Here is a 14,875-nt window from a genome sequence, read left to right as displayed (position 1 = left end):
AACATTTTTGATAATTATTTTCATCTAATTAATTAAAATAAAAAAAAATTATCGACTGTTTTTTTTACTATAATTTTTTAACGATTTAGTTAAAATAAACCCTTCTAATTATTATTATACAATGATTTGTAATCTAACCGATCATTTAGAATCTTAATATAGAATAAGCTTTTGCGTTTATATGATTTACAAAAATTCCACTATTATCTTTTAAAAAATATTTTGGTAAAACATAGAACTTAGCCAAATTTGTATAGCGTATTAGTTGTTATACTATACTTTTGCGGCTAAGGTATATATTTCGTTAACATACTATTTGTATAATCGATTTTCTATAAACAAAACTTTAAACAATATTTTTGATAATTATTTTCATATAAGTTTAAATAATGAACCCAAAATTCGTATTATGTGCGGATTAAAATTTAGTTTTTTTTTAAAGAAGAGAAAAGAAGTAGTTGATGGGTCTTAAAACTAGATTTAGTTTTTGTTTATCACCATTGACCTCAGAAGAGAAAACAAAAACAATTTTCTAAAACGTTAAGTATTAAATCTGCGTAAGTCACTAAAAATTAACTAATAAATTAGCTATAATATTTATAGGAAATAAATAAATTTAACTGCCAGGACTTTTATAAACTGTAGTCTAAAACACTGACAAATGCACCGTGAAACTGTAAGAACATTATTGATCGTTGGAAACAACATCGGTTCATAAATTATCAATTTCCTAATAAAAAGACCACGTTTTCATTCTTCCTCCAGCGTCTCTGCTTCCTGCAACACAAGAACACGACCACTTGATTACATTTATTATTCTGTACAAGCCCAACTCTGATGCAATGATGCTACTAGAGACTCCACTTTATGTCTTTAACCGAGAGAGATTCAGTTGCCAAGATCAATGAGGAGACACTGCTGCAAAAACTTTAGGAATTCAATAAATTTGAGTTACCTTATCCCTTTCTTTTGCGTTTGAGATTCTTGAGATTCTTGATCTGCAGCGTCATGTATTCGATCACTTCTTTGAGTGTAGCTTTTCTTTTCTCTTTAAAATTCCACAGTGCTGGGACTGAGTACCTCCCACTTGGGTTATGCTCATTCAGCTCCTCCAGTGCTGTCTTCACTGCCTCCAACACTTCTTCACCCCACTCTTCTCTCAGGCTCTTAAGCTGCTCATCTTCTTCATCCACCACTTCCTGCACCAGTGGAAGATGAAGATTCATAAAACTGGAACATAGAGACAGTGTGGAGGAATCTCGATGGAACAATGAGACATAACTAACCTTCATTTTGTCTTCAGTCCCCACGCGTTTGAATGGATACCATCCTGAATCCTTGAGGGTTTCCTGCCATTTTGAGCAAAGAATGGCGTACTGCACCTCAGCTTCTTCACCTTTGAATCTTTTCTTGCATGCTTTCAAGAATGGCTTTTCATCGAGTTCCCCCAACCGCTTTATTCTGATGTTGGTTCGATCACTCAACAATCCACTCAATCCCTGGAAATAAAAAGAACAGATTTACAAGCAAACACTCATTCAACAACCCTCTCAATCACTCACCATACAGATTCCTCATTTCTCAACAAATTGGCGTGTTTGAGCACGTCACCAAATCACACTCTCACATAGTATACCAGCAACCAAGAACAAGGAAGCATTTAAAGTACATACCCCAATCAACTCTTGACGTGCTTCTTGTATCTCATCATTGCTTTCCCTTTCTTTGATCATGAGGGCCGAGTTAGTATCCTCCAGATCTTGCAACTCAGAGCACTTCTCCTCTAGCTCCTCATTCATCTTTTTCATTTTCTTCTTAACGTCCTCATCATCTTCATCTTCCCTATGCTTCATGACTTTCAGCTTCCCTTTCAGCTCTTGAATCTCCATCTGAAGTTTCTGCTTGTTGTTCAACTCCTCCTCTAGCTGACGGATCTTGTTCAATGCCTCGTCTTTTTTCCTCTGAATTCAGAAAAAGAGTAGTTTTCAAAATCTTCAGAACACAAACTGACGCAATCTAGTTTGAGCCAGTTACTGAAAACATACCTTGTGATCTTCCACAAGTGTCAGTACACGATCATCCGTCCTTTTCTGCTCCAGTGAAGCTAACTGAAGAGAGGAGTTCACCGCATCGTTCTATCACAACAAAGACAAAACACAAAGATCATCAGTACCCTGGAAAACATAAGTATACTATAATGACTAACTAACTATTACCTTCTTCTTCTCTTCCTCAAGCTTTTGTCTCTCCAGTTCAGTTAACGCTTGTTTCTTGTCCAATTCTTTGGACCAAGCATCCAAATCCTTCATCCTATACTCCAGTTTCTTGCTCAGCATCTCTTTCTCTTGTAAGATCCTGTAGACATTGCGCTGCGAAATCTCCTGCATCCTTTTTGTTTCTGGATACAAAAACAAGAGTCACAAACCTAAAACTCAAAGCCGAGATCAACCAACTTTTCAGTAACAAACCTTCTTTATAAGTTTGGTCCAGCTCCTCTTTCTGCCTGAGAACCCTCTGCAGAGAGATGATCTGCTCGTTGTACTTGTACTGGACCTGGTTATAATCCTCATTCTTCTTAGCAATTTTATCAGCTAGATCATCCACAACGATACTCGATTTCTGCATTTCCTCCTTGGAGATATCAGAGAAGCTTCTCAGCTTCCCCACCGTCGACAGGTACTCAGCTATCGACCCTTGGCAGTTGTAATCATCCCCACGCGCGCACCACCCATAAGTCTTGAACCTCCAGTCTCCTGTCTTATAACTCCAGTCCTTCTTCCCGCACCGCTTCACCTCGTACTCCTTCTCAAGCTCTGTAACACTCGTGAACCCATCCATACCACCGCTGAACCTAGGAACCACAGCAACCGCAGAATCCTCCTCAACCCAAATGGTCTTCACCTCAAGAGGGTTAAACCTCGCAAGCTTCTTCAACCAATACGCCGAATCAAGAAGCAGACTCTTGTCATCGTTTCCTCTCAAAGGGCTGATGACAATCCCCATCCAAGGCCAGACATACATGTCATTCACAACAGCTTGGCTCTGGTTAGCAGAGTACACTGTAAGCTGAAGGCGTGGGGGCTCAGCGTCGCCAGCAAGCTCGTTCTTGAGGTACTTTGACAAGGCCAAGTGATTAGCTTTCTGCTTACAGTTTCTAGCGGCGGATCCTTTGGCGACACCAGTGGCGTGAGCGAGGAGCTCCTTGTACTTGTAGTGCTGCTTCTTCTTACCAGAGCAAAAAGGGCACTTGAAAGTGTCTACCTTTACCTTAACCTTCAGCTCTCCGTCTCTCAGTTGCTTATAAGGCTTCTCAGAGTAGTCAGCAATCTCGGACTCACTAACCTCTGACTCAGACTCAGAACTATTATCCATCCTGTAACAAAGAGCTTACAGATTTAGAAGCAAAGGAGCAAGATTTTGAGCATAAACAGTCTAAAGATGAAAACTTTTAACAGGATTTGAGGAAAAGTTGAGAGAATCAAAACCCTAGAAAGCACAATGCAGCTCGTGAGAGAGATGATACCGTAAGAAAGTGAAGAAAAGAGTTTGTACCTTACGAGGATCGCGGCGAGGAGAGGGGCGAAAGAGAAATGTGATGACAGTGACAAAGAGGAGAGGAGAGCAATTAGGTGGTAGATGAGGAGTCGCACGTAATATAACGTGGCCACTCGATTACGATTGGTGTCTGGTTTTATTAATATGTGTTTTGGAGATTAATTACTATATTTGTATGATTACGATTATATGAAACATTTTTTTCTTAATCCCGAGAGTGTGAAGCAGTACGCTTTACTAGGTCTAGCCGTCAGCTGCTAAATTTTGTGTATGTGCGTGCTAGTGGCTTTAAGCTGAGTTCCTCTTTTAATAGTTTTTGTTTTTTTCTTTTGTTTTTAAGATACAAAGACTTCATTGGAAATATTTTTTGTTTTCCTCCTATTTTTGTAATTGAAGATATATTTGTTTTGATTTGATCTTTATTGTATCGGTTATTACAGATTATTCAACGGGTTTTAGAAAAAACTTAATAAAGCTGCTTATCTGAAAGTTTTTTTTTATCGTATATGCAATAAACGTGACTGTAGTCTGTTATTGATATGGGAAGACACTTCGATTGTTAAAACTTAAATAGTATGGAACAAAATTATTATGATATATAAATTTATTGACAAAAATCAACCTAATTTCCATGTAGGCTTTATCACTTATTTTTCTTAAAATAGCACATATGCTCTTATTTTTTAAATGGTTAAATATGGTTTTTAAGAGTTTGTTTAACTTTTTTTGATGCGATGTATCGTATAAAATTTTATATTATTGTCTTTGATAATTTTATCGAATAGTTCTAGAGTGTGCAAGGCACTCTAGGTCCAGCTAAGATAACATTTTCTTACAACTTTACAATTATGGTAGGTTTAACTTAGGAAAAAAAGAGAAGAGAAATATTTATTTACTTAGTTGTCATTAAATTCCCACATATAGTTTTTTTATCGTATATGCAATAAACGTGAGTGTAGTCCGTTATTGATATGGGAAGACACTTCGATTGTTAAAACTTAAATGGTATGGAACAAAATTATTATGATATAAATTTATTGACAAAAATCAACCTAATTTCCATGTAGGCTTTATCACTTATTTTTCTTAAAATAATATATGTTAGCTTTTATTTTTTTAATGGTTAAATGTGTTTTTTAAGAGTTTGTTTAACTTTTTTTGATGCGATGTATCATAGAAAATTTTATATTATTGTCTTTGATAATTTTATCGAATAGTTCTAGAGTGTGTAAGCCACTCTAGGTCCAGCTAAGGTAACATTTTCTTACCACTTTACAATTATGGTAGGTTCAACTTAGGAAAGAAAGAGAAGAGAAATATTTATTTACTTATTTGTAATTAAATTCCACATCTCATTTTTAATTTATTTCCCATTTCGTTTAGTAGTAAATAATTTTTTTTTGTCAACTCATTCATATTAGAGACAATTAGCTTAATATACGCAAAAGGTAACCGACTTTAGAAAATATAATAAATAAAGTAGTTATAATTAATTAAAAATAAAATAAAAATCTGTAAAAAATCACTAAAAAATAGGCAAATATTATTTTGTACTTCAGTTTTAATAGAATAGATAACAATTGTTAGCGATGAAAATGTTGTTAGATGTTAATTGGTACTACATCACATCTAATTACATTATTATTGTGACTACATTTTGTGTTAGGTGTTACAACTGTTATTAGATGTGACATGCGTGTTTAGATGCTATTTTTATATGATACTATTGGCTAACATGAGGTGTTTAGATGTTATTTTTATATGATATTATTGGCTAACATGGAGATGTCGTAGTTTAGAAAATACTTAGTAGTTTTAGCAAGGGTGGTTAGCATGTTAGGTTCTTATGGTGTTTGAAGTTTTTGTCCCATATAAACAAAAGAAGGATCCGTAAAAACCATGTCAAGGCTAATCCTAGAACCGAAGGTAAAATTTGCAAACAAGAAGGATCCGTAAAAACCATGCCAAGGCTAATCCTACAACCGAAGGTAAAATTTGCAAACAAGTAGAATCCTATAAACAGAAATATAAAAACCGAATTTCAAGTAGGTATATGCAGCCTAATTTCTCTACACAAAACCATATGAGTCGGAATCAAAGATCCGATTAAATTATATATAAACAAAAAGCATCCATCAATGATTTATATTTTGATATGACGTATAATCTTGTAATTCTATTATTAATAAAACAACAATTGATGCTTTTTCAGAAGATACATCTTCACAAGTAACAAAGCTTAAAATGGATTTTAGTAAAAAGGTAAAACCTCTATGGCTCTATCTACCTAAGAACTAGCAACACTTGGATCAACTCCCACTCTACTTTTGATCTTCTCCATCTCAATACTCAGCACTTCCTTTACTTTGCTCTTTAGCTGCAAGCCATGTAGAGAAACAGACACTCTTTATTTTGCTTTCATTTTTTTGTGGAAATAGAAAAGGTTTCTGGTAAGGTTTTTCATACCTCACTGAGACCTTGTTCTGTTTTCACTGAGACATGAAATGCTTCATCAGGCCCTGTTACCCTGTACTTAATGATTTCTTCTTCATCATTGCTTCTATCTTCTTTGGCATACATCACTGGAGAACCGCCTCCAAGCAGGTCGCATTTGGACACAACATCAATCCACTGGTAATCCTTAAACCTTTCTTTTATTTCTTTATAAATCCTAAACTGCAATGCCCTCAAAACAAACACATAACTGAATCAGCAAAGTATTAATCAGACACAATTGCTTGTCTCACACACATGTTTTTTCTTCTATAGATCAATTAAATAAGAGAGCATGCACATGTTATACACTTACCTGATCAGAAGGTGAAGTCCCACACTCTCCAGTAAGATCATGAACATATAGAACCGCGGTTGGAAGATGAGTGAGTACAGCAAGAGTTAGCTTCTCTAGATTGTTCCTATCCTCTGTCATGACCCCAAAACAACAATCAAATATCATAAAACAATGCATCCACAAGAGAGTTATGTAGTAACTAGACTATACCATCACATCTCCTGAGAAGCCCAGGGGTGTCTGTCACCTGCAATTCATAGATAATTAACACTCCAAGTCATGAGGAATGCGATAACACCAGGAAAACCAAGTAATGTAACCTGAAACCGTTGGTAGTTCAAAATGACATGGCCCATCAGAATCCCTCTGGTGGTGAAAGGATAATTGCAAATCTGACAACCCAAAAAGAACATCATATAATGAATGAAAGTTAAAATCAAAACTAATATGAAGATTGGGACATAAGGCAAAACCTCAGGCTTCCCTGTTGAAAGAATGCGGACCAACGATGATTTTCCAACGTTTGGTGCTCCGACAAGGCAAAGAGTTGGCATTTCCAAGTCAACAACTGGCATAGCTCTCAAAACCTGCAAGATTCTTAACTCTGTTTATACAGTTCTGATGATTAAGTCAAAAGGGTCAAACCATTGCAAGAGAAAAAACAAAAGAACCTTAGCTATGCTTAACAAATCATCAACAGCTCTTCCTTCTTGCTGGAAGACCAATTCAAGCTTCTCCACGCCTTCGCTTAACCGATCCTCTGCCTCTCGCTTTGATAATGCCTGCCAAAAGAAGAAAAACAAAAGATCATTATTAGCTTTTCCTTAACTAATATATGATAGAACAATGAGGTTTTTAAGAAGCTTAGCGTTGGTGTACCTATATGAGATCAACTAACACGAAAATACAATTATCAATTTTGACAGGATTGAGGGGTCTGACCTTAGCACAGAGAGAAGCATGTTCCTTTCCAACGGACAGCACCTTCTTCCTCAGAGCATCAACTTTCCCTAACACCTAAAGAACAGTTTAACTTATAAGCCAATGCTAGAGTCAGTAGCAGGGTAATGCGACTGAATGAGTTAGAGGGCATATGCATAATAGAGATACCTCCTCATACTTTCCATCACCAAGTGTCAACTCAATAAGAGACCGCTCATATGGATGCAACAGTCTCCTCCTCGGAAAACTCTCCATGTATCCTTTCAATGGTAAAGCCAGTTCCTTTTCAAACAAAGACCAGTCAGACAAGAAATCATTTCAGAATCTCAACCAAAGTATGCATTGGAATGAACTTACTTTCATGAATGCATCAAGCTGTTTAGCACCTCTATTTCTTTCTCTCTTTGCTATATTAGCTATGCCTGAGTGAGACACCACAAAATGGACCAAGACTCAGCTAACGAGTTTGAAGGAGTGTCAATGTTGTGAACAAAGGCAGCAAGTAACAACCTTTAGTTGGTTGGACTCTTTTGGACTTCCTGAGAGCAGAAGAGTACAGATCAATAGATGGCATCACCATGGGGAGTTTCTGAAAAGCCCCCAAACTTTCCTGCACTGGTGGCCCTTGCTTTTCCTGCAAAACCCAAGATTCGTTTTCGTTAAAAGTCAAAAACTTTACCTAACCCAAAGCTCGAGACTTTTGTAAGTAAACAAGGGCTCCAAAGGTGGGAACTTTTTACCGGGGAGGAAGGGGTTTCAATCTGCTTCTGAGTGATGTATGAAGTGGGCAAGTAGCTTGAAGTAACGACTGGAGAAACAGATGTCTGAAGGTTCCGATATTGACGCAAAGTTGGAGACTTTGTAGTGGAGGCTGAACAAGAGTGTGTGAGAGAGAGAGAGAGGTAAGAGGAGGGTGAAAAGACAAGGATTTGAGGAAGAGATTGAAGAGTTACCTGTCGAGAAGATGAAAGATTGTAGATAAAGCTGTGGTGATGATGCTAAGAGTCGCCATTGATTAGGAAACAAGCTCGACGCCAATTTCATCGTGTTTCTGAAAGCTTGTAGAAAGGCATTGTCAAAGCCTTTGCACATTTGAGTAGTGGATTCAGAGATAACCGGACTGGACCGGAATGGTTTTCGGTTCATTGTTCGACAAATTTATTTAACCATGTAAGCAAAGCTAACCGGTGTATTGGGCCGGTACTATGTCAGTTAGTGGAGTTTAGATTGGTCCACTAGAAAAACTCAAAACTACTATGTTGATGATGATGAGAAGACAAATCTTGAGATTCATTTTTTTTTTGTTACTATGTTTGCATCACATGTGTGTAATGTATGCTCTGGAGCAAACAATATAACTATAAATTTGAGAATGTTTTTTAAGCAAAATTGCACTAGCATTTGTTTTTAGCTTCATACAGATTTTTCATAAGGAAAACATAGTAAAGTAGCTAGCGGTTCCATGGATTGTTGCTGGCTGCTTCTAATTCATTTTGATGATGAGATCATTGATCTTATCTTCACGGTTTCCAGTATCTCCTCCATCGCTGAAAACTTGTTTCTTCCCGTGCAAGACACCGGCCTCTGGCTTGTTGAGTTTCAAGGGTCCCAAGAACCTCATAACCTCTCTGAAATGATCACCAACTCTTGCTATCTCATTCACAATGTCTTCTATGCAAAAGATACCATGTTCTCCTAGAGCCTACGGTAAACACAAGTTAGAATGATTAAGATATAAACTATCCTTTACTTTGAATAAGAAGCTACTTATTACCTGTTCGATAATGTTGTTGTCGGTAAGGGGAACAGGATTGCCTTCTATTATTGTGTATCCCTTTTTGAAAATGAGGTCCTTAACGCTCTTACCATTAGGGTACCTTCAAGAATGGCAACAAACAGTGGTCAGAGCTCATCGAAGAATCACTAGGGAAATGGAATGTTGGACGATTGAGAAATGAATTTTCGTTACGTACCCATAAGTGACGTAAGGCTGCACTTTGAGAAGCTTTTGAAACAAACCATCAGTTGCTTTGGCAAATACACCAGTGAAAGTGCTCCTTAGTTGCATACTGTTAAGAACCTTCTTGGTCTTTGTGTGCATATCGTTCTTACTGCTCACCAGAAAAGGAAAAGGGAGGAGGGATGGTGAGAACACTACCATAGGAAGATAAATAGAGAAAACCAATTACCCTTGAATGCGTATGATGAAAACGAGGTTGGATTTTACTGGTGGAGGAGTTGCCCTTGGCCTCTTCACCCTTTGCTTCATCCGGATAAGATCTATTTCCTAAATGTCACAACAAGTAACAGTAAGATTACAAAGAATGATGCAGTATGAATCAGTTCCATGGATTACAAAACAAGTTCTAAGATGTTGAAAAGTCTTAAAAGAAGCATAATAACAGCTTGAGGTTCATATAAAATGGACTAGGACAAGAAACAATGAGCAAAAATTCAAACAGTAAGGTAATACCTTAGCCCTGAACTCAAGGACAAAGTCTTCAGGTCGTTTGATATCAGCAACTTTCTTCTTCTTCTTGCCGAAATTACCCAGCTCAAGTTGCTTCTTCCTGATAAAGGCAAGCTCATCCCTGTTCTTTCTCTTCTTCAGTATAACCTCTGGTATGTAGTCCAATCCCTTAGCTTCTTCTTCTACAGCCATCACCTTTGGTTCCTCCACAGCCACTACCTTAGCTTCTTTTCCAGACATTACTATCTCTACTCTTTCTCTCTAGTCACTACAAAACAAACAGATATATGATTAGATGATGACAAAGTCAAAACAGAAGGAACGCGAAGCTTGACGAGAGACATAAGGAGAAGTAAAGCAGCAATTTACCGGTGGAGACGAAGCAATTGAACGGCGGCTGAGAAGATTCCAAGTTAGATGGCGGCAATATCGTACTTTTGGTTCGAGAACAGCTGTTTGAGATTTAGGGTTTATCAACTTTTAAGTATCTCTGTCTGTTAAGACAGACCTAGTTACGGTCCGGATCAAACTTATACAATCTAGGCTCTAAACCAACCATATATGGGCTTATGGGTCTCATTAACTTTTATTGAAAGCCCATTATTTCGAGATTGGCTTATGTGTGAAGTTGAATGTAAAATAAAATCAATCACAGAAAAATAAATTTGTATTAGGTGATGATGTTTAATGTTTATGATTAATCAAAGGGATCAATAAGATGTTAGTTATTATGTCTTCGGAATTTTTGATAAAAAATAGTTAGAAGAATAGCCAAATTTTATTTGAAGAATTAAATTTAAACAAAAACAGTAAGAGTTTTCTTTTCACTAATTTATCCTTCATTAAAATAATTAGAGATAAAAATATTTCTTCATATATTCTTTCATACATGAGAAAAAGAGAAATGGAAGAAAATTGATGTATCAATAATTTGATAAACTTTTCTACTCAAACAATGAATTCGTTATAATTTTTTCTAAGATATAATCACTAATTAAAATTTATTTCTACTAATATTGTTAGTGGACTTTTTATGTTTGATGAAGAATGAGAGGGTGGTTCATATATTTTTGGTGTGGAGGTTGAACCGACAAGGTAATCTAGGAGGAGATATACTGTCGAAACTGATTAGACAAAGCAAACATGAAACAAAATGCATCACCTCACAAGTCAGTCACTAGGATGAAAGCAAAACTAAATATGTACTTTTGAAACTAAAGCTGAATGAATGGTTTAATTTTTTTTCAGCAGATGATGGAATTTAATTTCAAAGAAATCAATAAGTGATAAATGTTGGAGAATCATATGTTTGTGATAAGCTCACATTTGGATGTATTATAAATTGAACCGGTAATGACCAGCTCGTAATTTGATTGTCTTACTATACATAAGATCGCAACTATAGGCTATTTTTAATAACCAAGGAAATCAAAATCTCAATCATTGGCCGGCCAAGAAAATAATATTTCATTTATGAACTACTGTCTAGAAAAGGCAGAACACATATATAAGATTTCAAATGCATTTGGTATTATTATCATGTGAGGCTATACTTTACGATACTATAAAATAAAACGATCATACCATTATATTTTTATTACGCGTACAAATCATAAAAAACATTTATTCATAATAACCACAATTGAAAATGATCAAATACATATTTTGGTTGGTAAACCACAAATACAACTTACATAAAACAAATGTAAATAACTGATTTAACACTTAAGTTTTTATACCAATGGTGAATGGTTTATAAGTTAACAAGAACGAATATATAATCATAAACAATGATTAATGAGATTGTTACGAGAGATGGATGTGCTTGGTTTTTAGTTTTGGACATTCAACGAAAGGAGAGACCAGGTTAAATTATTTGAAACGAAAGTGATTGTCGGGGAGATTTGATTGGCCTAGTAATCCTTGTCCAAATTGCTAACTTACCTAACACTTAATACATATAAAGATAGCTTCTTTATACAGGATTTTGAATCAAACATCTCACCTAAATCCTAAAAAATGGAACTGCGTATACGTACGTACGTACGTACATACATACATACATACATACATACATACATACATACATACATACATACATACATATATAATTATTATTTTTCTTGGAACATATGTTTATAATAATTGTAATAACGTTTTATAACGAATAAACGATAGTAAAATTGCACAAAAAGGTTACAACAAAGACAAACTCATTTGATTAAGATAGAGCTACTTATAGCATTTATTACACTAGGTATAACATGAATAATCATGAACACTCATTATTCATGCTCCCAGAATAAATCAATAATTCAGATCAATGGATGATGGATCATTACAACATTAATTTTTCTTTGTCTTCTTTTACTCTCAACTGTCCACTACTATACAATTACTGTGTGGGCTCTGTAGCTCTAGGTCAGATTGCACACATCAAAAGTGTCCTTTTTCTGTAAACATCATTCATTTAAAAAAAAAAGTCACATGTCCATCCAATTCCATAAAATAGAACTCACACTTCACTTCCCACGACCACATCACTTCACATCTATATCCAAATTTTACTTTCTTTCTCTTTACATATTCTCTATACTGCTATATACACAAACTAGAAACTATAAATGAATCCTTCATTCAAAGGAGACCAAGAAATGTTAAAAACCAAGAAACAAGGTCATCAAGATCTTGAGTTAGGTTTGAATCTTTTGCCAAGTGCTACGACCTCATCAGAGCTCAATCTCATGGATTCTTTCAAAACCAGTTCATCGTCGACTTCTCATCATCATGGCAATCATCAAGAACATTTGGAAGATCCGCGAGTGTTCTCGTGCAATTATTGTAAGAGAAAGTTCTATAGCTCCCAAGCATTAGGCGGCCACCAAAACGCTCATAAACGCGAACGCACCTTAGCCAAACGAGGACAGTACTACAAGATGAGTCTCTCATCCTCGTCTCCTTCTTCAGCGTTCGCTTTTGGCCACGGTTCAGTCAGCAGATTCGCAAGCATGGCATCCTTACAGTTACATGGCTCGGCTAATAACAGATCAACGCTAGGGATCCAGGCTCACTCAGCGAGTCATAATCCCTTGTTAGGAAGACAAACAGCGAGTTTAAGTCATGTTTTCAAACATACCATTCACCAGAAACCGGGCACCGGAAAGATGTTGCCGGAGAAATTTCACCTTGAAGTCGCCAGCAGTAATAACACTATTGCTCCTAAGTTGGAGATGATTGGACATTTCAAGAGCAAAGAAGAAGATAATAATCAGTTTAAGAAGATTGACTTGACTCTTAAGCTATGATATCTTAATCTTCATCTTCTTTTTAGTCTTCATTACTATACCTTTTTGGTTTTTATTATCTTTTGATTCTTATCTTTGTTTAGTATAATGATTGACAGGATCGATGTGTTAGAGTTCCATTAATCAAGTTGTACCTTTTCCCCTCAATATATGTTGGTGTGGTTCAATATTAGAGGTCTATTTTAAGCATATGCAGTACAATTAGGCATGGGCATTCGGGGTTCCAATCGGGTTTCGGTTTTATCCATTCGGGTTTTGGTTTTTCGGGTTTATCAAAATCAACCCCATTCGGGTTATATAAAAGTTCGGTTCGGGACCGGTTCGGATTCAATCGGGTCGAGTCGGGGTTAGTAAATCTTCAAAGAACCGGTATAATCCATTGTACTTTCGGGTTCGGGTCCCAATCGGTTCTTCGGTTTAAAAACACATGATTTATAACTATTTTGTAACTAAAACATAAATGAAATCGATTTTTCGGATTTAAAATAAATGATTTGTACATATTTTAATAGCCAAAACATAAGTAAAATCGATTCAAAAATAAGAAAAAACATCAAACGTGATCATTCAAAATCAAGCGAAAGATAAACATAGTTAGTGATAAAAAGAAAACAAGATAAATGAAATCATAAAACAAAAACTAAGTTCTCATGAAATGAGAAACATTATTCAATGAAAACAAAACCAAAATCTAAAAACTTTAGGCTTCAATCGCCACATTCCACCATCAACCTTCTTGTAATAGATAATTATTTTAGAAGTTCAATAATATCTTAAACTATTTTGGATACATATTAAGAATTAAGATCATATTTGGTAGAAGTTCTATTTGTCATTTTATATGTTTCGGGTTCTATCGGATATCCATTTAGGTTCGGATTCGGTTCGGATAATACCCATAACCCAAAATACCAAAAAACAGGATCCATTCGGTATTTATGTCGGGTTCGGATCAGTTCGGATTCGTTTTTATCGGATAGGATTCGGTTCGGATTTTCGGGTTCGGTTTATTTGCCCTGCCCTAAGTACAATACTCAAAACATGTAACAAGTTGGATTACGATAAAATGTTAGGTACTCTGACATAAATGATTAGGCTGGTGTAACTATTATAATGGAAACATGGCTATCAGAAGTATAACATATATATCATATACCAGCAAAGAATATGTTAGTCCAAGTGAACTTAACCCTACATTATAAATGAGTGTACCAGAAATTATGGAATTACAAACAATATCATGGAGTAGAGTCATTATAATATGTCCTACGTTATACATAATTGCCCACTAAATTTGTCACCAATTTGTTAGGCGTGAATTGACTTTAGTCGATAATTTGTGAATAACATAATATATATAATTACATATATTATCTATATAAATTATGTATACAAATGATAGTCTTTTTTTTTTTTGAAACACATACAGATGATAGTCTAGTGGAGTATTTTACGTTCTAAAAATTAACTAGATTTTCACGGGTGTTTGTTTTCAATTTTCTATACATAAATTATTGTTTTAAAACATAAGTGGTATATATTTTTAAAGTTAATCATATACTTAAATATTTATATAACTATTTCAAATATAATAATTTTATAATTTGCATGTTATAATTAATTAATTTTTTAAACCTTATGTATTTACCACTTCTTATTATATATTTATCTTATTGTATTTGCATTTAGTTATTAAGCAAATTAATATATTCATGAGAAAATATGTTTAAAAAATATTTTATATTTAATTTATGCTAAATTCTGATCCGTATTTTAAAACTGGATTTCTTTTTACCAATATTTTTATGCTTA

General features: G+C 35.2%; 4 protein-coding genes across 6 annotated transcripts; 1 reads left to right on the top strand and 3 right to left on the bottom strand.

Moving 5' to 3' along the window:
• Positions 1-584: 584 nt before the first annotated feature.
• On the bottom strand, positions 585-4,013 carry LOC103830457 (factor of DNA methylation 5). 3 transcript variants are annotated; one of them, XM_009106238.3, is made up of 8 exons: positions 3,553-4,013; positions 2,469-3,373; positions 2,217-2,398; positions 2,046-2,135; positions 1,674-1,961; positions 1,287-1,499; positions 956-1,199; positions 585-777 (listed from the first exon to the last, which is right to left on the bottom strand). In XM_009106238.3, the coding sequence occupies exons 2-7, from the start codon at positions 3,370-3,372 to the stop codon at positions 957-959; spliced, it is 1,920 nt and encodes a 639-aa protein (XP_009104486.1). In that variant the 5' UTR covers position 3,373; positions 3,553-4,013; the 3' UTR covers positions 585-777; position 956. The 3 variants fall into 3 exon arrangements, with proteins under 3 accessions (XP_009104486.1, XP_009104485.1, XP_009104487.1); XM_009106237.3 differs by having other exon boundaries at positions 3,558-4,010; XM_009106239.3 differs by having other exon boundaries at positions 3,486-3,638.
• Positions 4,014-5,639: 1,626 nt separating this feature from the next.
• LOC103830456 (nucleolar GTP-binding protein 1) lies at positions 5,640-8,484 on the bottom strand. The gene is made up of 13 exons (XM_009106236.3): positions 8,242-8,484; positions 8,029-8,159; positions 7,799-7,922; positions 7,646-7,710; positions 7,457-7,570; positions 7,289-7,363; positions 7,018-7,128; positions 6,820-6,933; positions 6,667-6,738; positions 6,557-6,593; positions 6,365-6,477; positions 6,022-6,231; positions 5,640-5,932 (listed from the first exon to the last, which is right to left on the bottom strand). Exons 1-13 carry the CDS (start codon positions 8,432-8,434, stop codon positions 5,843-5,845), a joined length of 1,449 nt encoding a protein of 482 aa, XP_009104484.3. The 5' UTR covers positions 8,435-8,484; the 3' UTR covers positions 5,640-5,842.
• Positions 8,485-8,615: 131 nt separating this feature from the next.
• On the bottom strand, positions 8,616-10,291 carry LOC103830455 (60S ribosomal protein L7-1). The gene is made up of 6 exons (XM_009106235.3): positions 10,128-10,291; positions 9,762-10,026; positions 9,478-9,575; positions 9,262-9,399; positions 9,063-9,165; positions 8,616-8,990 (listed from the first exon to the last, which is right to left on the bottom strand). Exons 2-6 carry the CDS (start codon positions 9,996-9,998, stop codon positions 8,772-8,774), a joined length of 795 nt encoding a protein of 264 aa, XP_009104483.1. The 5' UTR covers positions 9,999-10,026; positions 10,128-10,291; the 3' UTR covers positions 8,616-8,771.
• A 205-nt stretch (positions 10,292-10,496) lies between these two features.
• On the top strand, positions 10,497-13,252 carry LOC103830454 (zinc finger protein 1). Its single transcript, XM_033275750.1, has one exon. The coding sequence runs from the start codon at positions 12,383-12,385 to the stop codon at positions 13,061-13,063; it is 681 nt and encodes a 226-aa protein (XP_033131641.1). The 5' UTR covers positions 10,497-12,382; the 3' UTR covers positions 13,064-13,252.
• The last annotated feature ends 1,623 nt before the right edge of the window (positions 13,253-14,875 follow it).

The sequence above is a fragment of the Brassica rapa genome, chromosome A07, assembly GCF_000309985.2.
Source record: "Brassica rapa cultivar Chiifu-401-42 chromosome A07, CAAS_Brap_v3.01, whole genome shotgun sequence".
Classification (NCBI taxonomy): Eukaryota; Viridiplantae; Streptophyta; class Magnoliopsida; order Brassicales; family Brassicaceae; genus Brassica; species Brassica rapa.
This window is presented reverse-complemented; position numbering and strand designations above follow the sequence as displayed.